At 43.1% G+C, this 23,465-nt stretch overlaps 2 protein-coding genes across 3 annotated transcripts; both read right to left on the bottom strand.

Moving 5' to 3' along the window:
• Window positions 1-1,184: 1,184 nt before the first annotated feature.
• On the bottom strand, window positions 1,185-21,799 carry snupn (snurportin 1). 2 transcript variants are annotated; one of them, XM_015975411.3, is made up of 9 exons: window positions 21,667-21,799; window positions 15,668-15,832; window positions 13,953-14,136; window positions 13,740-13,844; window positions 9,833-9,929; window positions 5,650-5,747; window positions 5,482-5,559; window positions 1,677-1,757; window positions 1,185-1,606 (listed from the first exon to the last, which is right to left on the bottom strand). In XM_015975411.3, the coding sequence occupies exons 2-9, from the start codon at window positions 15,823-15,825 to the stop codon at window positions 1,286-1,288; spliced, it is 1,122 nt and encodes a 373-aa protein (XP_015830897.1). In that variant the 5' UTR covers window positions 15,826-15,832; window positions 21,667-21,799; the 3' UTR covers window positions 1,185-1,285. The 2 variants fall into 2 exon arrangements, with proteins under 2 accessions (XP_015830897.1, XP_015830898.1); XM_015975412.3 differs by lacking the exon at window positions 21,667-21,799 and adding an exon at window positions 16,540-17,201.
• On the bottom strand, window positions 17,936-21,653 carry LOC129154329 (uncharacterized). Its single transcript, XM_054734145.2, has 2 exons — window positions 20,063-21,653; window positions 17,936-19,387 (listed from the first exon to the last, which is right to left on the bottom strand). Exon 2 carries the CDS (start codon window positions 19,086-19,088, stop codon window positions 17,946-17,948), a length of 1,143 nt encoding a protein of 380 aa, XP_054590120.1. The 5' UTR covers window positions 19,089-19,387; window positions 20,063-21,653; the 3' UTR covers window positions 17,936-17,945.
• Window positions 21,800-23,465: the final 1,666 nt, after the last annotated feature.

Genomic DNA, 23,465 nt, shown 5'->3' with positions numbered 1-23,465 from the left:
ATTGGTCTGTGTGCATTGCATGAATATAATGTACAAGTTTCACGTTTTGAATGGAATTACTGAAATATTTTCAACCTTTTGATGATATTCTAATTTACTGGCCAGCACCTGTAGCAACACAAACTTTGCTGAAAGAAGCCCCAGCAGCCGATGCAGGAAGCCTGTTTCCTGGACCTGAATAGCTGGTGTAGAAGCTGGAGGCTGGGCCAAGCCTGGTGTCAGATGCCGAAGGCTGGATCAGACGTAGCAACTGGGCCTGATGGCTGATAAATATGTATGTCTGTAAATTTAGCTGAAAATGGTCCCAGCAATCGATGCAGCAGCCTATTTTCCAGGCCTGATAGCTGGTATAGAAGCCAGAGGCTGAGCCAGGCCTAGTAGCTGGTGCTCAAACGAACCACAGCAAAACTATAAGATATCTACTGCTTATTTCCTGTTGAACCTTGAGGAGTTTAAGTTCTGTGAGTCCAGAGGTGAGTCCAAAAATGATAAATAAAAATTAAAACTGCAGAAAGTTGTGCTTTTTCTGGCTGTTTTCTTTCTCCTGATTCCCCCTGGCTGTTCCTCTTAGCAGTGATTATGACATACACAAAATGCTCTTCAAATTAGAAATAAGTCTTCATTGAAAACTTTGCATTATGAAGCAAAACAAATTCAATTCAAGTTTATTTATATAGCGCCAAATCACGACAAGTCGTCTTAAGGCACTTCACATAATAAACATTCCAGTCCAGGTCAGGTCATTAAGCCAATCAGAAAAAATGTTTCCTATATAAGGAACCCAGCAAATTGCATCAAGTCACTGACTAGTCTCAGAGTCTTTACAGCAATCCTCATACTAAGCAAGCATACAGCGACAGTGGAGAGGAAAACTCCCTTTTAACAGGAAGAAACCTCCAGAGAATCCTGGCTCAGTATAAGCAGCCATCCTCCACGACTCACTGGGGATGGAGAAGACAGAGCACACACACGCACGCACACACACACGCACACACACACACGCACACACGCGCGCGCACGCACACACACACACACACACACACAAATCAGTTTAGCAGTTTACCCAATATTAATTAAATTACTAAAAAATAAATTATGTACTTTTGAATTATTTTAGGATTTATGTTAAGAGTTAGGGTTATTTTTCACATGACATGTGAAGACGTGATGAAAATACTACAAACCACAGAAAAAAACCTTTAATAAGAAACTGACTTTTAAAACACTTGAGAAGCAACAAGAAACTGTAAAAATCCATCAGCTGGAAGGGTGGCTCTTCTCACTGTCAGGTTTCCATGTTTGCCTCTTGGATTGGCTTGTGGTTCAAGAAACTTAAAGTGTCCTGGGTGTTCTGGCTCGGAGTGGACAGATGCTCCAGCTCATAGCCTCCACTGCGGTTGGCAGGCCGGACCTCGGCCGATGGTTGTTTGTGTTCCAGGATCTCCTGCAACTGCTGCCCGGCGTACTCAGGTTTAGTGGTGAGAGTTCCCACAGGAACCTCCATACCCAGAATGTCTGAGACCATGTAGGGGCGGAGCCAGCCCACCAGAGGGGTGCTGCCAGGGGTGTAGTGGGTCTGCCGGTGGTAGAAGAGAAGCCCATCGACCTGCAAACAGATTATCATTTTGCATTACATGATTTATATAATAAATGGTCAGAGAAGAGCAGGCCCTTACGCTGAAGCTGTACTCTGCTGCCAGGGCCTTCTGGATAGATGCACAGGAGCAGTCTAAACTCTGAAGACTCACAAACCGGAACTGTTGGACCAGAGAAAACAAATGTGTGTTAAAGCCTCCAGATGTGAGTAAAGTAATTAACAGGGTTTTTCCTGCATTCAAATTTGTGTGGCGGCTGCCTCCAGCTAATTTTCTGCTGCCCCTGCCTGATTTCACTCTGCCCCCAGCTATGAACTGCAGTTGCAGCGTTGCGCCACTACAAAGGCACTGTATCAGCAGCGGTGCACCGAAAAGCAGTAAAACCGCTGCAGAAAAAGATCAAAAACAGCTTTTCTCACTAGTTACATATCTACGGTTGGTGCTATTGACGTCCTGATTTTCCCCCAGGCTCTTCCATATCAGAGCAGGGCTGTACAGTGCAACAAAAACAAACTGTCTGTGCGTGTCTGTCTATTTTTAAACGTAGCACTGGTGCAACATCTTTGAATTACTATTTTCCCCAGAACTTTATTGAACAAAAGTAAGTTACGTGTAAGAAAAATGCTTTTTACTGGTGCACAGTGTGGTCATCTGGATGCAGTGGAGGAAAATAAAGGAACCAGCAAAGGCAGAACCGGTCCAAAGTTTGGGATCAAAAGTGCAGCTACATGCAGATTAGCTAACGCTAAAGGTTAGCTAACGGGTAGCAGTCTCACAATCAAGTGGTGAACTAAGAAAGACTAAACTCTACAAGCGGATGAAAAGTCCCCACCATCCTGTTTATTCTGCATCCTGCAGTGCTACGGATCAGAACCACTGCAGATACGAGTCACATTACTGCTACACACACAGGAGCAGGATGTATGGAAAGCCATTGTAGTACATAATTCACAAATGGTTCCATCTTTGAACATAATTTAAACTGGATTATTGCCTTCCCGTACGTAACAGACATGCCACCATTACATTGTTAGCAGCAGAAATTAAATGTTACCATTTCCAACACAAATTTCATGTTAATGACATGCATTATATTTTACTGCATATATTTATGTGTTATTTTGACTAAGATGAGTGTTATTGATACAAACCTGTCATGTTACTGAAATGTAAAATATATTTTTAACTATAAACATCAGATGGGAAAAAGGAACTAAACACCAATTTAATGCATATTATTGAGCCTTTCATAATAAGAGTGTTATTTCAGCCTGATAATTTTGTTGTTTTATTTCATATTTTTTAGCAGCAAACCAGTTTTGTTTCACTTGAAACGTTGTCAAATGGAATATTCTATTAATCAACAGAAGCTTAGATTAGAACACTTAACGAAAACATATTTGGCCTTTAAAAAAGTGAGGCAGTTAAATGCACAGAGTACGCATGTGCTGGTGCACGGTCAGGATGGTACCACCTCTGCCTCAGTTTGAGCCAGGAAAAACCCTGAGTAAGTAAGTAAATGTTATTTCTATAGCACTTATCACAGACATAGAATCATAAAGTGCTTCACATAGATCAAAACAAAATAAAACAGTCATAAAATCATAATGATCTCAAAACATAAATAGATTAACATCAGAAAAAAGATTTATGTAAAAGCAGCTTTAAATAAAAGGGTCTTCAGCTGTTTTTTTAAGTGTCCAGACTGTCAATGCTGCGTAAGGATAAAGGAAGATCGTTCCAAAGCCGGGGTGCAACAGTCTGGGAAGAGCGATCAGCTTGACTTTTATATCTGGTCTTTGGAACTTCTAGAAGGTTCTGGTGTGTGGACCTGAGGGCTAGGGTTGGAGCATAAGGCTTTAACAGTTCAGTAATATAGGGAGGAGCTTGACCATGTAGAGCCCTGAAGGTTCTAGTCAGGACTCTAAAATGAACTCTAAAGTTAACGGGTAACCAGTGCAGAGACATCAGAATAGGTGTGAGGTGTGCTCTTCTGTTAGCTCCAGTTAGGAGCCTCGCTGCACAGTTCTGGACCAACTGAAGGCGTTCAAGGGCTTTTTTGTTAAAACATGTGAAGAGTGTGTTACAGTAATCTAGACGGGAGGAGATAAAGGCATGGAGAACCATTTCAAGTTCATGTTTTGACACCAACCTTCGCAGTTTGGAGACATTTCTTAAGTGATAAAAACAGTTTCGGACCAACGTTTTTGAGTGACCTTCAAGAGACATTGATTGGTCAAAAACACCCAAATTCCTTAAGTTTGTCTTGAAAGCAGAGGATAAATGACCAGGTTTTAGACTAATCAGGGGAACCGTGCTCTCAGGGGCAATGATCAGACATTCAGTCTTTTCAGAGTTTCACTGAAGAAAGTTATCTTCTAGCCAGCTGATGATAGCTGATAGACACTCTAGTAATTCAGACAGTAAAGGAGCAGTACAGCTGAATATCATCTGCATATAGGTGATAAGAGACATTATGAAAAGAATCAATTATCTGAGCTGCTGGTTTAGGAGCTGCTAAGGAGCAGGAGCCTCATTTATAGAGCATGCTTATGCACAAAGCGGGGTCTAAAAACTGCATCAGTCATTTTAAAGCAAACGTTGTGATTTAAACTTGACAGGAAAATGTGGCAATTTTAGAGGGGCAATATCATAGAAAATCCAGTTTTTGGAGCTTTTTAACATGTGATGTTATTTCCTTGTGAAAAATATACGAATCTCTTCTAAAGACTGATCGGTTCTCGGTTGCCTTTAATTCAGAGTGAGAATGCATCTGTTATTAGCAACTTTTAAGTCAGTTAGAATTATTTGTTTTATGTCATGTTGTCATTTCTTTTATAATGAACCTTTAACTAATTTTCAGCATTATAGGAAACTGCTGTTTTTGTTTTGGCTTGTTAAGCACTTTGGTCGGCTTTCATGCTGTTGTAAAGTGCTATATAAATAAAGTTGACTTGACTTGACACCAGCCAGTATTTGGTGTTCTTGCTGCTGTTGAGTCTGAGAGAGCAATCTGTTTAATTTTAGCTCTCATTTCCTCCACTTCCATCACTTCAGTCGTACATTATTTTATTGTTTCTGCCTCAGAGAAAGGCTTCTTGTGTTTCCTCTAAATCCATGAAACTTGGAGGGAGCATCCTGTTGCTTTGTGCTGTTTGTTGAGTCACAGATGCAGAATATTAACCAGCAACTGGGAAAGTGGGTGACCATTAGGCAGGGATCTGACAGAAAATTATTATGGTTTTGATTGGTTTTAAGGTCAGTATTGTTGTTTCTGAAAAATGTGGAATAACGCATTCATGTACAGTGTTTAAAAGTGTGGGTGTTGAGATTTCTCTGAGGTAAAAAAAGATGAGAAGTAATAAAGTACTCTAGGGGGGTCGGGGGCATCCCGATCTTAGTAAGTAGATGTCATTTCCTGCATTCTAGTGCTTTTTAACAGGATTTTCAATTATATTTTAATGATTAGTTTTTAAAGCTAGTAGTAAAACAAACAAATTATCAATGAAATAAGATCAATATTTAAAGAAATGAAATGGCATGACATGTTTGGCCTGGTTTGTTATTTTGTTTGAACCCAACGGTCTAATTTCAGCAATGTGATGTATTTTAACACTAAAGATCTGTTCCAGGACTTTCAGTCAGGTTGTAGAGAGTATCACAGCATTCAAACTGCATCAGTCCAAGTTACAAATGATATTCTCATGGCCTCAGATAAGATTCTTGTGTCTGTTCTAGTCTTGTTAGATCTCAGTGATGCTTTTGACAGTCAGTCACAATATTCTCCAAACATGCTGATTCTTCCTGATAGAAGAAGTGAATCTGCCCTTTCTTTTGGTAGTGAAATGTCTAAAATGACATCTGGAGTTGTGGAGCAGATACTCACAGGGTTACGCTTGGCGACCTCAGACAGGCCATCTGTCTCCTGCACCTTGGACTGGAGCCAGTAAAACCGGAACTCCGTCTATTGGTGGGGAAACCAACACCGTAAATGAAAAACATGGCGGGTTAGTGGTTTGTGCTCCTCTGGACTTGAACATCTGACTGGTCTTACAGGGCAGTCGTAGACTGGGTGGCCTCTCCAGCACATGACATCCAGAATGTAGTAGGTTCTGTCCACCTCACTGAAGATGCAATCCAGAATGGTGTAGTCTGCATGCAAGGGTGAAAACATCTGATTCAGGTTGTGGAAACAATAACTGATTTGTACAGAAAAGACGAGAAAACAACTGGTCATAATGGAGCCAGATCCAAAGTGCTAATTCTAGCACAGAAAATGCTAACACAGGTTCATAGCCCGCATTTATATGGGGAGCCTAAAGCCGGGACCACACTGCATTTTGGGGCCTTCACACAATAAGGATCGGGTGGCACTTTGTACGATGCAAGGTTTCAGTCTTGCTCCAGCGACATGCTACGTCACGAGCTGGAGCCAAACTTATTTTACAACCCAGACTCCACAAACTCAGATACTTAAGAAAGGTTTTGCTAAAACATCTAGCTCCATTCCATCATTTCATTCATATCTTACCATGTACAATCATTAGTTTAGGGAAACAGAAATAAATTAATTTTATAAACTATACCTGACTCTGTCTGAACTAATGTGAAGTGTGTTCATGGTCCCTGAACAAGTAAAATAAACTATAATCGTATGATTAAACATTTAACGACCAATCATGTTGATATTTCATATTTAATTAGAAACTTGTTGATCGTTTGTTACAGATGTAACCCATCCCTAACACTACAGCTGAATCTTATTTACTCTTTCTTCCTGTTTTACCCTTTTCATTTATTGTCGTTTTGTACAGATTGGTTCCCTTTCTAGTTTCCAACCTGGAAATGTTAATTCCAAATAATGTTTCCACTTCCTGCACCTTTAATCTGCTCTAATTATAAAATGTTTTATTTGATGGGTGACCAACATAAACATAGCCTACTGTTTATAAACCTGTAGTACTCCTTACTGACAATACATGACAGAAGAAAGTTTCCTTCTTTGGACTTTCACTGATCTACTAAAGGCTTCACATTTTACCAACTGTCTGTTATGGGTTTTGCTGTTAATGTAGAAGGTTCTGGTCCAGGTTTGACGAGTCTAGTCGCGTCGGCACGGTCGGGTTTGGTGGGGCTGGATGGCGCGAGTTCGGTCTTCAACGGGTTTAATTAAGTAAACAAAGGTGGGCATGAGCTGTGTTGCTTTTGGAGACCCTCAACCACATTATTTTATTAATTTGCTGTGTGTGTCCTCATAATCTTGTGCCACACACACACACACTGCTTTCTTCCCTGTGCAGCTGTCTGTTCGCCGAGGTGAGAGCTGTGATGCAGAGGACTAGGGCTGCAACAAACGATTATTTGGATAATCGATTAATCGGATGGGGTCTCGACACGATTAATCGATTAATCGGATTACATGGGGAAATTTTTAAAAACTGCTAGGGAAACGTTATTTCTCTCCTTCCTTCACTTTATTTAACACAACATTATTAGAAAACAGTTCAATAGCAGAAAAACAACATGCCATCACCTAAATTGTCTTATAAGGTGTATAGACAGAGACCCTAAGCTACATCTATCTGTGACCTAAAATGCTTGGTCCAAGTTAAACAGCTTAAGGGCAATTCTCATCTGTTTTGTTTGATCTCATCTGTTGACATTTATTTTAAATGTAATTAAACATAGGCTGTGAATTAATCAAAATTGATCACTATTTCCAAAAATGACTGAAAAAATACCAAATAAAACAAAAGTAAATGAATGCCATCCTCCTTGCGATGATGCCCTGGGCAACTGCCATAAAGTCACATCAAGAAATGCTGCTGATCATTCCAATGATCCCAAATAGACTCACATTAGGCCACATGAAAGCAACTGAACCCAAAAATATATTAACCAGTATATAACTGCACTCTCACACAATACGCCTGCAGCATCAGTTAGGACTCCTCCCTACCTTTTAAAAGCGTTTTTGCTTCTGAGGACATTGTGGTTGTAAAACCACACGCTAGTAGTCTGGCCCCGGTGTGATCAACCAGTTTCTGCGGGAATGTGACGGCGGAACCAGGGCCAGATTAACACTTTGTTGTACCCTGGGCAACAATATTCAAGGGCTCCATCATCACGACCCAAGGATCACCATAATATGGTCACATACAGAATATTTTACTGTAATATGCAGTAAATATACTCAATACTTGAATGCCTGACAACACGTAACCCGCCCAGAGTAACCTTTGACCCACCTCGTGTGGACTGACCAATGAGGAGAGGGTCTTAACTTGAGGCCCTCTCTTCATTGGTTAGTCTGCATGAGACTGACTCTCAACTGACGTTCAGTCATAGGCAGCGAAGCGTCTCTGTGCAGTGCAAAAGCCCGGGTGGACAGTTTGTTTAATGTAGGGTGACCATATTTCCATTTCCAAACAAGAGGACAGGGGATCTGTGCCTATGACGTCACACTATGGCAACGCCACACAAACCATGTTGGGACCCATTTTTTGTAAGAACTAAATTAATATCAGATTCTGCCAATTAAAGGGCTCTAAAACAATTCATATGTAAATATTTTGCATATTTAATGCAAAATCTAATTTTTCTGCTTTAGTGCTGCAACAAGGTTTTATTAATAATAAATTATTATACCTTTTGTTTTACTACAGCATCGGTAAGCTTCCTGTGCACAGATTATTAAGGATGCTTGTTTCAGCTGTGAGATTAGACGATAGGATCAATGAAAAAATAAGTTGTCACACACTCCATGGAAACTTTCAGAGAATCCACAAATAGTGGCTTTCAAATGGTTTTGTTACTTTTTGCAAGTTTATAAAAGAAGCAGATGAGACAGCATGTCTGATAATTTAGTTTTTCATCTGATAATATTAGAACATGTCAGTAATGTCTGAGGGGCTTTTATAAACACCATATAACTAACACTACTGGAGAGGGCATGAATTACACAGAGGCTTCTGGGGAGCCCAGTTATTGGGGGGGGGGGGGGGGGCATTTTGCCTTGGCCCCCAAAATGTCTTGAAACGGCCCTGGGTGTGTGACTGAGTTTTTAAGGTGATCTGAATTGTATCAGATGTGTAAATATGACATGTGTATAACTTATTGTTTTTTATAGGTAAAAACGTGTAGTGGTGATAAATCTACCTACATTTTACTTTTCAACACTTTGTTTTGTTTTCTTGTTTTTATTGAACTATTTTCCTGTCCTGTCTGTCTCTCATCTTCCTGCATCTCCTCTTAATTCTCCAGAAAATCTGTTGCCTGGATTCTTACCTTTTCACCTCATCAGTTACTTTTGAGCAGATCAAAGGGATCTCCTGACCGAAAAGCGCAGAGCGCGTTTTCGATGCTGCGTGAGGTGACATCACCACAGCACAGGTGATGAGCTCCGCAGTAACGAGCTTCAGGCACAAATAAGACAGAAAATAGAGAACATGTGCGGACATGAACGATCGTGTGCTAATTATAGTTTTTTGGTTGCGCCACTTTGAGAATGGACCGTGCGCTGGAAGCAGCTGCCTGGATCGCTGTGCAACAATGCGGAACCGGTTCGCAGCAGCGCAAGTCTGCCGGCTCTCCCTCGCGCTGATCTGCCGCTACCGGCTCTCCCTCGCGCTGATCTGCGGCTCTCCCTCGCGCTGATCTGCGGCTCTCCCTCGCGCTGATCTGACTTGCTCTGGTCTGCGCGCAACGGCAGGCGGGGGGGGGGGGGGGGGGGGCTTTTGGAAGAGTTGTGCGACACAACGAATCGATGACGCAATTCGTTGCCAACGCTTTTAGTAATCGATTTTCATCGAATTTATCGATTCGTTGTTGCAGCCCTACAGAGGACACACACACACCTCACTCTCTTCTTGTTCTCCCACTGATCGGCAGTGCCGTGCTACAAACAGATAAGTTTACTCAAAAATAAAGAACTTGGGTTCTAGAACTGCACAGCATGCTGTGAGGGACACAGACCCAACCCAGGGTTTCCCCTAGCGTTTTATCAGCCTGGCGACCCGCCAGGCTAAGCTTCGTGCCCCCCCCCCCCAAACCCTACCATGCTCGCTGACACGAACGACGAAACGAGATCCCTCAGCTGATACAGGTGGGAAACAGCAGCGAAACATGCCCCCCCCCCCACTCCCACGGAGGAGCACTGCGGGGCGAAGCGCGTAAGTCTTACTTGTATTTACCTACGAAGTCCAGCTCTCTGCTCTAGAGAAGCCTGGCCCACTCACCTTTTCCCATGGCAGAGTTGTGTCTGTTCCCACCAGGCAGCAGGGATGGGAAGCGGTTCACACAATAGCCACTCTTAGTATACGCTGCAGTGGAGCCCTTAAAAAGGAAAGCCGTCACAGGGAGGAACAAAGGAGAAGAGGAGACATCTTTAGCAGCCTTACAAACAACTTTCAGAGCTCTTAATTAACGTGCAGCAGCTCTTCTCCAAGACTAGGGTACACCGGAGCCAGGTGCGCCGCATCACACCGACATTTTAAATAGAAGCCATTATGGTTAATGAGAGTGGCTACACGGGGAGCGCTGCATCCCAGAAGCGCTGCGCCGAGGCGCTGAAGATAGGCGCTGTTTCTGTCTCAAGCACCATGGCTGTTTACAGCATTGTGGAGTACTTTACCACAGACATTACAAACGGAATGGCTTGCTAGGGCTGGGCAATAAATCGAAAATTTATCATTACTGAAATTTGTGACTCTTATTGAGGTAATTTTTCCCATGTCAATAAATCTGATAATAAAATGAAAAGATGTGTGTGGGTTGGCAAGGTACATGTTCCTTTCAGAAGCAGCACCACCTTGAGTCACGTAAAAATGTGACTCAACTAATACATGTGACAGCCCCATCTAGTGGACAACTTTTGTCTTTGCGCATACGTGTAGTTATCGTCCATTATTGTTATCGAGGTGAAACCCTCAATATGTTGTGATATTGATTTTAGGCCATATCGCCCAGCCCTAGTACTCACCTATTTTTAATGAATTAGTCTCTCAACACATGACGCCAAGTCTGATCGCGTAAAATCAAGAGAGTCAATTTCTGTTTCCTGTTCTCAAGTCCCGCATGATGTTGTGACGATCGCACAACTTTCCAAGATGCGCTCAACGGCGCGGCGCGTCCTGTGTGACCACTTGACTTCTCAAAACCGCGGTGTGTCTGCCTCCAGGGTGCCCCTGGCAGATAAAGTACTAACACTTTACAATAATGTACCATATTCGGATTACCTACCACACAAAAGTAGTAGGTAATGTTCAAGTACTGAGTAAGTAATGATTCATTCTTCAGTAGGTACTTGAGAGTATGGTTCAACGATCACAATTATATTCTGAAGAATAATCACAGTTTCACCATTATTTTACATGAACTGTTTTCACATCTGTATTAACATAGGTTACATGTAAAGTATTGATAAAGTAAATTTTTACATTCTATAAAGGTTTTGAACCCCTGAAGATATCTATTGACCCTTTTCAGAGATTCTGCTTAGAAAAACTCATTTGTAAAATCAAAGTAATCTCTGTAAGTTTTAAGTTATAGTTTAAAACTCTTAAAATACCTTTAAAGGTGTGGAACACTCGAGTAGTCTCTAGTAGGAATGAGCACCTTGTATTTCCTCTGGGGAAAATGCACCAGTGCGCCATGTTAAGGACCTAAATGTTGTTCATATTGTAGCTGAGCTTCAGATGAGAAGGTTTGAGAGTCTTACTTCCTGATATCTGGACATCTCTCCTTGGATTAATAAAAGCAACACGATTCTACCACTGGCTTACAGCTTTGATGTTTAATCTCCACAGATACCACAAGGCTGGAGGAGTTTTGCTGTGTGATGACTAAACCAACAACAGACTTCCCCGTCGTGAGTCCAGATGGATGAGTCCATGAATGCTAACAGTGTGACGTAGATCTGTCAGGCTTTGCTAATCCTAGAGTTTCACGCCTGTTTTCTATCAGAAGCTAATGCAGGAGGTGGGTGTAGGAGACTATCTTCATGCTCAGCCTGCATGAAAAACTCAGAGTGATTGATTACTAGAAATCAGATTATAAAAATGGTTTTTCAGTGAACCACATCTTTAATTTTATTTGCCTAACTCACAGGTGTCAAACTCAGGCCTTCGGGCCAAATTTGGCCTGCGGTCTATTTTTATTTGGCCCGCATGATCAAAAATACATTAAAACTTTTTTCCGCCAAGACTACATAATCCCAAAGTACTTTGCGGCGTTACCATGTCAGTCAAAGCGCCCCCTCCTTTATATTTACAATCATTAGCATCCATGCTACTAGAATCAGCGTCTGCAGAGATACCCTCCTCCTCAGTCTCAAACAAACTGAAAATACTCCTCTAAAGCAGAGTTTAATCAGCAATTTGCCAACTTTGAAGCCAAGAAATTGAGATTTCCACCGCAGGGCCTGAAATTCACTGCGGGATTGCGGGTATTGCACGTTATATAGTCGCTTCTCGCAAATCTATGTTTGTTTATGTATTTAGCAGACGCTTTTGTCCAAAGCGACTTACAAGTGATAATCGGCATTTTGCCCTTGAGGCTAACAACAATAGTAACAACAACAACATTGACATCAGTCATGGAGAGGAGGGAACAAGGAGTGGACAGTAGAGAGGGGGGACGGGTGCAGACAAGGTGCTAGTTAAGAAGATGCTCTCTGAAGAGCAGGGTCTTCAGGAGTTCCTTGAAAATAGAAAAGGAAGCCGCAGTTCTGGTAGTGTTAGGAAGGTCATTCCACATTTGTGGAACGATGCATGAGAAAAGTCTGGATTGTCCTGAGCGTGGTGTAGGCACTGCTAGCCGACAATCCTGTGATGACCGGAGCGGCCGGGCCGAGACGTAAATCTAGTTTTATAATGCGGGAAAGTCCCGCACAGCCTGCAGCGAATGTGGACGTTTGTATCGGAGCCATTAAAATCCCACACCATCGAACCCGTTCTTCATCTTGGTGAGTGGCGGCGCGCTGGATTATTTTTTTTCTCCACTTATCAAAATACGAGCTCAGTCCCTTGCTAGCAGCAAAGCAGTGCTTCGGTTGTCGGATTTAACGCCTGCAAGCAGACATGGACCGCTGGTTAAAACGGAAATCTGACAACGATGGGGAGCCTGCTCCCAAAAAAACTTTACAAGAGACCCCGAGCGCAGAAGGCAGCGAGGGAGGAGGCACTGATTCCAGCGATGCTGTGAATGAGACAGATCCTCCGGACTTTCAAAAAGGTAGCATCACTGAAAGTAACGTTAGCGAGCAGCCTAAAGATAAGTTTCAGGCTAACTGGCTCAGACTGTATCCCTGGCTTGAAATTAATAATGGTGAAATGAACTGCACCATTTGTAAAACGACCCTCCGCAAGAGAAGTTTCATTTCAACCGAGCTTTAATCAAATGGAAAGAAATGAAGCAGAGGAGACAGAAGACAGAGAGGACAGAGGACCAAGCGGAGCGTGGGAGAACCCCGCTCCAAAACAGATACAATAATCTACATAGTTGCAATCGTGTTTGATGCCACATCAACGAAACTGTTTGTGTTAAACGTTGGGTTAATGAAAATTCATCAGTTTGAGATAGAATAATTCAGAGACAGAAATCAGAGTAAGAAGCGAAGATGGAGACAACAGATTAAGAAGCACAAACAAGAGCAAAGATGCAGCCCAGAGAGTTGGACAACAAACTTCAGCAATGAAAATTGTTCAGATAATTTCTAATACCAGTGCAGCAAAAAGGAGCATTTTTATTTGATTTTTATACTTCAAAGTTATTACAATGGAGAAAGATGCAGTGTTAGAGGCCACGTAAAAGACAACATTGAGACAAAAGAAAAGATGGCCACAGATGCAGCTAGGAGGACCACTAAGGAAGATTAAAAAAAAGTTAATAAATGCATCAATCTGAGGTAAGAATACAACAATGTTAAGGCCTATTGTTAATCCTAACAAGTAGTTCCTGGAAAGTTTATATATCTTTTTTTAAACTTTTGTGTGAGGAAATAAATCAGGCAGAGGAGATGAAACAAAGAAAGGGACAAGAGCAACGAAGATGAGAATGCTGCAGGGGTCCAATGAAAGCTGCTTATAAACGTGATGTAAGGTATGATTAGAACAACATAAGACTGCACATTCGGTAGGTTCCTACCTTAGAGGCAACAATGAGGGATCTTTTCCCAACAGGACAGACCACCATTAGCCAGTCAGTGTGGAGCTCTGCAGGAACATCCACCAACCACTCTGACAGCATGAGCTGTGGGACAAGAGCAGCTTGATGAGCTGAACTGTGAGGCACAGGCACTCCCTGCTTGTCAGGACAACAACTGTAAGACATAACGTCCTGTATGCAATCACATCTGACCTGGTTTGCATAATGTTTGGGCAGCTTCCTCCTCTCCAACTCCATCCCCTCCAGTTCTGTTTCGTTATCTTGTCCTTGTTGGCTATCCTCCTGTTTGTCCAGGTCTTCTCCCTCATCACTGTCTGCCCCTGTCCAGTTCCCATCAGCCAAGTGCCGTGCATGATTGACATAATTCAATCTTTTGCTGTGATATGCAGAGTAAAACAGAGCCATACAAACATTTTAGATTGTTTACTGTTAAGACATTCAGAACTAAAAGCTTACTGTCACGTTGCGGATGTGGATGACGGTGGACCATGTGTGGTGGAGCAGATCAGGAGGCAGGAATGCAGGCACGGATGAAATCAAAGTAGTTTTAATGGCAGAGCGGGAACGACAGAACAAAAACAACGCTGACAACAAACAATGATCCGACAAAGACTGATACAAGGCGGGAGGTATAAATACTAGGGCTGAAACGATTCCTCGAGTACCTCGAATAATTCGAGTACAAAAAATCCTCGAGTGAAATTCTCTGCCTCGAGGCTTCATTTAATTCATGTTTAATTAATTCATGGTTTTGCAATCACCCGGGGTCATGTTTCACCCGGACCGAAATAAGTGACGCACATACATACAGCACTGAATGCACACGCAAGTGGCGAATGTAACTTAACTTTCTCTTAAGCCATGGCGGACAATGTCGACCCCGGTGGAGAGCGAAAAAGACAGAAAATGTCAAAGGTGTGGGACCATTTTTCACGTCGTAAGGCGGAAAACGTAGTCCAGTGTAAATACTGTTAAATGGATTTAGCCTACCAAACCATATTCCTCGATGCTGCAACCTGACCAGGAAACATCCACATGTAAATGTCTCTTCTGCAAGCGGACTCTGAGCCTCTACAAGATAATGCATTTTAGCCTGTATTTCTGTACATTCTGCGGACACTGTGCGACTTTTTCGTTTGTAGCACTTAGTTTCATCTCACACCGTACGTCTGGTAGCAACACGTCGGTATTAAAATGTGCTAAAAATAGCAGTTTTTACAACACGCCGGACTTTTTACTGAGTTGTTTGTTGATGTCCGTTGTCCCTCGGGATCGCTGCAGGAGGACACGGGTATTTATGAGAGGAAAACGAAATAAAGTAAATAAATGTTGTGTGATCAGTATAATTTGACATAACCAAGGCAAACATGCTTTCTAGACAATCCTTGTTAGTGTGAGGAAAAAAAAGTGTAGAAATTAAAATGGACGTGTGTTAATAGGGAAATGCTGGCGAGCCATGTTTGCGCATGCGGCGTGAGCGGTTCTGGTGCTGTTTGGGCCGCAGCCGCTCGCATTTGTTTACTGTGAAGTAAAGTCGAAGTGCTGAAGTTTTGAAAACTAATTTTGAATAAAACTTGAAGAATAACTGGCAATTGCTTGCTCATTTTAAGAAGTCTTTCATATTTTATAACATGCTGTTTGATATAATGGTTTACAAATGCAAAAGGGTAATTTATTAGAGTACTCGAACAATCGATAGAATATTCGATAGAGTACTCGATTACAAAAATATTCGATAGCTGCAGCCCTAATAAATACACAGGGGAAAATCAGGAACACATGGGCGGATTAACACGGGGCAGGTGAGAACAATAAAGACTAGTCAAGGGCAGGGGAGAGATACAGGGAGGCAGGGGCAGATTGTGACACTTACTGCAGAATATTTGATAGAAATACTGTGTTTTTACCTTTTCTGCAGGTCGAGAAAGCGGCGCCTGCGCTCATTCTGCTCCAGCACGCTGTACTTGCTCTTGTACTGAGCCAGCCGAGGGTGGGGGGCGGCCGTGCTGTTGGGCTCCTTGGACACAGCAAAGCTGGCCGAGAGGGCCTTGGTCAGGTCATCCATGGCCACTCTACAGATACAGCAGGCAATCTGACATCAGCTCATATCACAGACAACACCTAAAACTACCTTTACTGCTAAATAAGTTGAGAACTTTGAGGAGATTACAACATATGAGCTTGGAATAGCTGTTGCAGCTCCATTTGTGCCACAGGACCCATTGGTGGAACAAATCACTAAATGTTAACGTCTAGTTCAGGAGTGCATGTCCAGTTTTAGCTGGAGATGTTGGGTGAAGTCTAAATGCTTTTCACAAGAAAAAGAAAATGGGGATAATTCAAGAATAGCTGAAGCAAGCAAATCCCCCTGTGCCTCTGTTTGGGTATTAGTAGTATTAGTATTACAAGTGTTGTTATTATTACTTTGATCAAGAGTTCTTAGTGTGCTCTAAATTGTCCAATAAAAAAAAGTACAGTAATAAACTATTGACCACTTTAGATATTTTGAGCAGGGTTCCCACTCTTTTCTTGAAAGAATTTTCCAGGACTTTTCCAGGACATTTTCAAGACTTTTTCAGTGTACAAGTCAAGTTATCATAACTGCGGTTTGCCGATATCCCGATATATTTAGAAACAGTTATGATATTGTACCTACCCACACCGTTATTTTGACAATATAGTTGTGGAAAGATTTTTGTCTTTCACAAGCCCACCTGCTTTCCTCTACTTATAATGCAACACAACTAAAACAGAAGTTATTCTCTACTTTAGTTCATACCAGAGGTGTGACATTGTGGCATCATCAAGTCATCTCCATGTCCTGTTTTTGTTCTGCTCAGCAACTGAACCAGGTTAATCCACTGTGCTGAATGAAATCGTCGTCGTCTTCCTCCGCTTATCCGGGTCTGGGTCGCGGGGGCAGCATCCCAACTAGGGAGCTCCAGACCGCCCTCTCCCCAGCCACCTCCACCAGGACCCCAAGGCGTTCCCGGACCAGATTGGAGATGTAACCTCTCCAACGTGTCCTGGGTCGACCCGGGGGCCTCCTGCCGGCAGGACATGCCCGAAACACCTCCCCAGGGAGGCGTCCAGGGGGCATCCTGACCAGATGCCCAAACCACCTCAACTGACTCCTTTCGATCTGGAGGAGCAGCGGTTCTACTCCGAGTCCCTCCCGAATGTCCGAGCTCCTCACCCTATCTCTAAGGCTGAGCCCGGCCACCCTATGGAGGAAACTCATTTCGGCCGCTTGTATCCGCAATCTCGTTCTTTCGGTCATTACCCAAAGCTCATGACCATAAGTGAGGATTGGGACGTAGATTGACCAGTAAATCGAGAGCCTGGCTTTCTGGCTCAGCTCCCTCTTCACCACGACAGATCGGCTCAACGTCCGCAGCACTGCAGACGCCGAACCAACCCGCCTGTCGATCTCCCGATCCCTCCTACCCTCACTCGTGAACAAAACCCTGAAATACTTAAACTCCTCCACTTGAGGTAGGACCTCTCTCCCGACCCGGAGTTGGCAAGCCACCCTTTGCCGGTCGAGAACCATGGTCTCAGATTTGGAGGTGCTGATCCTCATCCCAGCCGTTTCACACTCGGCCGCGAACCTACCCAGCAAGAGCTGAAGGTCAGAGCTGGATGAAGCTAGGAGGACCACATCATCCACAAAAAGCAAAGACAAGATTCTCCTGCCATCAAACTCGACACACTCCACACCACGGCTGCGCCTAGAAATTCTGTCCATAAAGGTAATGAACAGAACCGGTGACAAAGGGCAGCCCTGGCGGAGTCCAACCCTCATCGGGAACAGGTCCAACTTACTACCAGCTATGCGGACCAAACTCACGCTCCTCTGGTAAAGGGACTGAATGGTCCTTAACAGAAAGCCACCCACCTCATACTCCTGGAGCGTCCCCCACAGAGTGCCCCTGGGGACACAGTCATAAACCTTCTCCAAATCCACAAAACACATGTGGATTGGTTGGGCAAACTCCCATGCCCCTCCATCACCCTTGCAAGGGTATAGAGCTGGTCCACAGTTCCACGGCCAGGACGAAAACCACATTGCTCCTCCTCAATCTGAGATTCGACTATCGATCGGACCCTCCTCTCCAGTACTTTTCCAGGGAGGCTGAGGAGTGTGATCCCCCTATAGTTGGAACACACCCTCTGGTCACCCTTCTAAAAGATGGGGGCCACCACCCCAGTCTGCCACTCCACAGGAACTGCCCCCGATGACCACGCAATGTTGCAGAGACATGTCAACCATGACAGTCCTACAACATCCATTGCCTTGAGATACCCAGGATGAATCTCATCCACCCCTGGGGCTCTGCCGCTGTGTAGTTGTTTGACTACCTCAACAACTTCTGCCCCCAAGATTGGACAGTCCATCCCCATGTCTCCTGGCTCTGGTTCCTCCTCGGAATGCGCGTAGGTGGGATTGAGGAGCTCCTCAAAGTATTCCTTCCACCGTCCGACCATAGCCCCAGTTGATGTCAGCAGCTCCCCATTCCCACTGTAAACAGTGTGAGCGAGTTGCTGTCTTCCTCTCCTGAGGCGTCGGACAGTTTGCCAGAACCTCTTTGGAGCCGATCGATAGTCTTTCTCCATGGCCTCACCAAACTCCTCCCACGCCCGAGATTTTGCCTTGGCAACTGCCACTGCTGCACCCCGCTTGGATATCCGGTACCTATCTGCTGCCTCCGGAGACCCACAGACCAGCCACGCCTTGTAGGCCTCCTTCTTCAGCCTGACGGCTCCCCGAACCTCTGGTGTCCACCAGCGGGTACGGGGGTTACCACCGCAACTGGCACCGGCCACCTTGCGACCACAGCTAGCAACAGCCGCCTCAACAATCGCAGAGTGGAAGAAGGCCCGCTCGGAGTCAATGTCCCCCACTGCTCTCGGGACACGGTCAAAGCTCTGCCGGAGGTGGGAGTTGAAGACCGTCTTGACAGGGTCTTCTGCCAGGCGTTCCCAGCAGACCCTCACTATGCGTTTGGGTCTGCCAGGACTACGCAGCATCTTCCCCTGCCATCTGATCCAACTCACCACCAGGTGGTGATCAGTTGACAGCTCCGCTCCTCTCTTCACTCGGGTATCCAAAACATACGGCCGTAGGTCAGATGATAAGACTACAAAGTCTATCATCGACTTGCGACCTAGGCTGCCCTGGTACCAAGTGTACCGATGGGCATCCTTATGTTCGAACATGGTGTTCGTTATGGCCAAACTGCGGCTTGCACAGAAGTCCAATAATGAAACACCACTTGAGTTCAGATCAGGCGGGCCGTCCCTCCCAATCACACCCCTCCAGGTCATGCTGTCATTGCCCAGGTGAGCATTGAAGTCCCCCAGCAGGACAATGGAGTCCCCTGATGGAGCACTATCTAGCACTCGTCCCAGGGATTCCAAAAAGGGTGGGTACTCTGAACTGGTATTTAGCCCATAAGCGCAAACTACAGTCAGGACCCGTTCCCCGACCCGAAGGCACAGGGAAGCTACCCTCTCGTCCACTGGGGTAAACCCCAACACACAGGCAGAGAGTCTTGGGGCTAGCAAAAAGCCAGTTTTGAAAAGTTTTGAATTGGCACCGTCTTCCTGACATCACTCACTCCTGCCTATAAAGGACACAAAGACATATTTTGAAAGATTGTTACTGTTTATACAATAAATTAGGCCTACTTTTCAAACCTTAGCTCTTTCATATCTTTCATATTCTATGTATTATACTTACTGTACACACCACATTACACTTTACTGCTTATTCCACATAGTTGGATGTTAAACTGCATTTTGTTGTTCCAGTATTGGTCATTTTAGGTTAGTCCAGTCATCCAGAAACAAGATTCAGGATAGATGACTAGGCTAATATCTCCCGCTAACACCACAGACATATTGGACCTGAAAAATATTTTTTTCTACCTCAGAGATAAGTACTTGTAGTTGTTCGCTACCATTTTAGTCTGGACTGTACGTAACATTACTATGATAAATATATAGTTACCACTTAAAATCATTCTAGTTATTAATTTAGCCGTGTTGAATTCAATTTAATTACGTTAACAACTTTGTTCAATGACCATGCCAGTCCAGTTCTCACTGCCACCTGGCTGCGGTCTGTGTAGCTAGCTAAAAACAGTATGAACAGCTGAGGCTCTGTCCTCTGAGCACATACTTAGTATTTTGATAGAATCAAATTCATGACATTTTTATCATTCACCTATTTTTGTTTCTGCTGTTGGACGATAGAACAAGTATGAATTACTGAGTGAAGCGCGGGTCCGGTAGACTACCTGCTTTCCGTTGCTATCCCGAAGCTCTCCTCAAGTTCACTCGTCTCATCGCATGAGTGAAAAAAACAAAAGCTCTCCGCTGCTCCTTTGTCACTCAACAGAGAGAAGGAGAAAAACCTCTCGCTCTATAAACTGCGATAACGCAATACTCGCGAACCGAGTCGCTACTTTTGGCCCTTCTTTAGAGAAATAAATCTAGGGGTGAAAAATCTGTAAATCTAGCCAAAAAGACAGTTGGAAAAACAGAAGTGGAACTGGAACTGAAGGGGATTATGCAATCTGATTGGTTGGAAGCGTCATGTGGGGCGCTGTGCCAGCTAGATGGAGAAATTAAAGGAGAAGCGCTACAGCCCAATATTGCCCAAAATGTTTAATCCATTTGTTTATCCACAAGGATGGAAAATTATTTTCCAGGACAACTCAAAAATTTCCAGGACATTTTGCAATTCCCCCCATTTTCCATGTGTTTTCCCTGACTGGAAAATTGGACTATCATTTTCCAGGTTTTCCAGGACGCGTGGGAACCCTGTTTGAGGTATGTGAATATATCTAAGACTCTTATTGTGAAGGATTAAAAGAAGTACCAAAAGGTGGTAGAGTGTACGCCCTGGTACTGGGAGACCGGGGTTCAAATCCCAGTTGGGTCATACCAAAGACTTTAACAATGGGACCCAACGGCTCCCGGCTTGACACTCAGCTTTAAGTGGTTGGGGGTTAAACCACCAAATAGTTCCTGAGCACAGCCAGTGCTGCAGCTCCCCACTCCCCACAGGGATGGGTCACATGTGGAGATGAATTTCAGCAGTGTGTGATGAATTAATGGGACTTTAACTTTACCCAGTAAAACCAGAACCAAAACTGTCTGGTTCTGGAGCTCAGTGGGTTCGCTACCTCCAGCTTTTCTAAAAACAAACCGTTTCCTCAACATTTTGAAGTTAATCTCTTCCTATAAAAATATAAATTCTTCAAATTAACACCAATAGCAGAGATGGTGATCCAAGTAAAATCAGTCAAATACACTCAAATCATGTGAAGGGGAAGTCAGGTAAATCGCTGCAAACATGATATCCTGGTGGAAACAAACATGTATTGTTAATTATAAGGTTCTAGGACTACTGTGTGTACATGTACATATAATAACATTTGTTTTGTAAGGTTATTTTACATTAAACGACCAAACTTTGGGAAATACGATTAGAACTGCGGAGCAAGAAGAACAATCTCGCTCTCCTCTCATTCATTTCTACAAGTATAAGCAACTTTAATCTGTTACACACGCACCACTGTGATGAAAGGCCACCATTAGATAACCGCGATCAATCAACACAGCGATAAGAACAGTAAAGCAGGCTAAAATTAAACACACAACTGTCTATTTGTGCAGTCTAACTAGAAATATAAACTGCTGCCTTGGATGAAGAGAAGCCAGGCAGCTTTAGATCAGCTAGCGTTGAGCTACACCGGCGCCTGATAGCCCGACGAGCTAGTTAGCAAGTCGGACTCAAACGTCTCGTGAAAGTGCTGTCCTATCCTACAGACGTGCGTGTTAAAACTCCGCAAAATGTGCGTTTTGGTAGCTGTATATAAAGTAAACGCATAAATACCAGAGCATTCCGTGATGATGCTGTCGCTGCTTAAATATAACGCTGCCGGTGTCGGTACAGGACCGAGTAACAGGACCTGCTCGGGTGCAAGATCGGCTCGGGGTCCTTCGACTGCCGATGACGTCAAAGTACGGCAAACCCACTCGGACAAAACACACTACGCATCTATACTGTTGGAAAGAATTTAGCAGTGTCGTTATTAAAATAATGTGTCTTACAACGTAGGTTTGTGTTTATAATGTATTTGTAAAATAAAACACTATATTGTATTCATAATGTTTAACTACTCTTTGAGCACATCCCTTGAAGGATCATAGGTATTAGCAACACCTGTGAAATTGCATTTGCAGGAAAAAAGTGTGTCCCGTTTATTGAAGTATTTTGTGTTCAGTTTTTGACGTCTTGTCCATGCGTAGTTCAGTTACGCTCATAACTGCTAGCCAAAACTCTGGAGTTAAAAGTTTTCTGGCTTTACTAAAATACCTGTCTGTACTAATTTGATTGATGGTGGTTTTACTTTCTATTAGACTCCAAATGTAATCATTTGGCACGTTTCTAATTCATAATTTGTAAGAATGTAATCGGTGATATTAGCATTAGCATTCCTATGGGGTTTTCTACGTATATTAGCATTGCGCTAACCACTCGCTGCCAAATTGCAGCCTTTGCGATTAGAAAATCTCCTTTTGTCACATCGCAATTTAATTGCACATGCAGTTAATCGTTCAGCCCTAATATACATGCAGCTCTATGCTAAAAGTGTATTTTCAAAGAGGTAATGATGGATTTCTTTGTAAAAGTTGTCCATCTTTCAAACAGAAAAATTTGCCTGGACCAACGTAACATGATAACAACATAACGTGATTACGTAATTCCATAAGGTTCATGTTCAGCCAGTCAACTACTTTGACATCACCAGCAGTCGACGGACCCCGAGCCGATCTTGCACCCGAGCAGATCTTGTACCGACACCGCCATGTTTCCTGATAACTTTTCGCTGGCCAACGAAAAAAACTTTAAACCAACATGAAACAACCATTTTTTAAAAAATAAACCTTTATTTAAACATCAGTACAATACAAAATGGAATTAAACAGTACCACAAAAATGCTGTTGTACTTACAAAGAAATTGTATGCATAGATAAACAAATAATTTTCAGAAACAACAGAAATAGAAATATGCTGGGGGGAAAGTAACTGATCAAGCCAAAGAATAAAGTGATTGAAAGATCTTGATTTTTTTCACAAACACCAATAGTTTTTATAGCTTTGGGGTTAGTGGAGTTCTTAATTGAGTTAAGATACTGTACAAGTTCAAAGGAGAATACATAAAAAGAGGGATGTCTTCCTAAACATTTGGACTTGTGAATATGAAATTTAGCCATTAAAATCAACAGGTTAATCATATATCTGTTATCAGAGTTAAATTGTGTTTGGTTTTTGTGCAGACCGAACAAAGCATAATTCCAAAACAGTACAAATCCTTTAAATATATTTTCTGAAATAAAAACACACAAACTCTGCCAAAAATCTTTAACAAGGTTACAAAACCAAAAAATTGATTGAATAGATTCCTTGGAAGTTTTACAAAAGCTACAGCTTGTGTCAATGTCTAATTTGAATTTGCTTTGAAGATAATCTTTAGAAAGATAAATTCTGTGTATTAATTTATAAGAAATATCTTTAATTTTGTTGGTAATTAAAAACTGATGAGGGAGTTTCCAAACTTCGTTCCACATAATACCATCTGACAGCCGGTTCCAGAAGAAAGTGACATATGGTAGCGTGGTTATGGTAC

Source organism: Nothobranchius furzeri, chromosome 14 (genome assembly GCF_043380555.1).
Source record: "Nothobranchius furzeri strain GRZ-AD chromosome 14, NfurGRZ-RIMD1, whole genome shotgun sequence".
NCBI classification, from domain to species: domain Eukaryota; kingdom Metazoa; phylum Chordata; class Actinopteri; order Cyprinodontiformes; family Nothobranchiidae; genus Nothobranchius; species Nothobranchius furzeri.
The sequence above is the reverse complement of the archived record's forward strand: the minus strand, read 5'-3'. Positions and strand labels throughout refer to the sequence as shown.

Coding starts and splice junctions, on each gene's coding strand:
- snupn (XM_015975411.3), bottom strand. CDS start 15,825: ATGGATGACCTGACCAAGGCCCTCTCGGCCAGCTTTGCTGTGTCCAAG. Junction 5,560..5,649: donor ACCCAGTCTACGACTGCCCT/GTAAGACCAGTC, acceptor CCCCACCAATAG/ACGGAGTTCCGGTTTTACTG. Junction 1,758..5,481: donor AGGTCGCCAAGCGTAACCCT/GTGAGTATCTGC, acceptor CTGGTCCAACAG/TTCCGGTTTGTGAGTCTTCA.
- LOC129154329 (XM_054734145.2), bottom strand. CDS start 19,088: ATGACCTGGAGGGGTGTGATTGGGAGGGACGGCCCGCCTGATCTGAAC.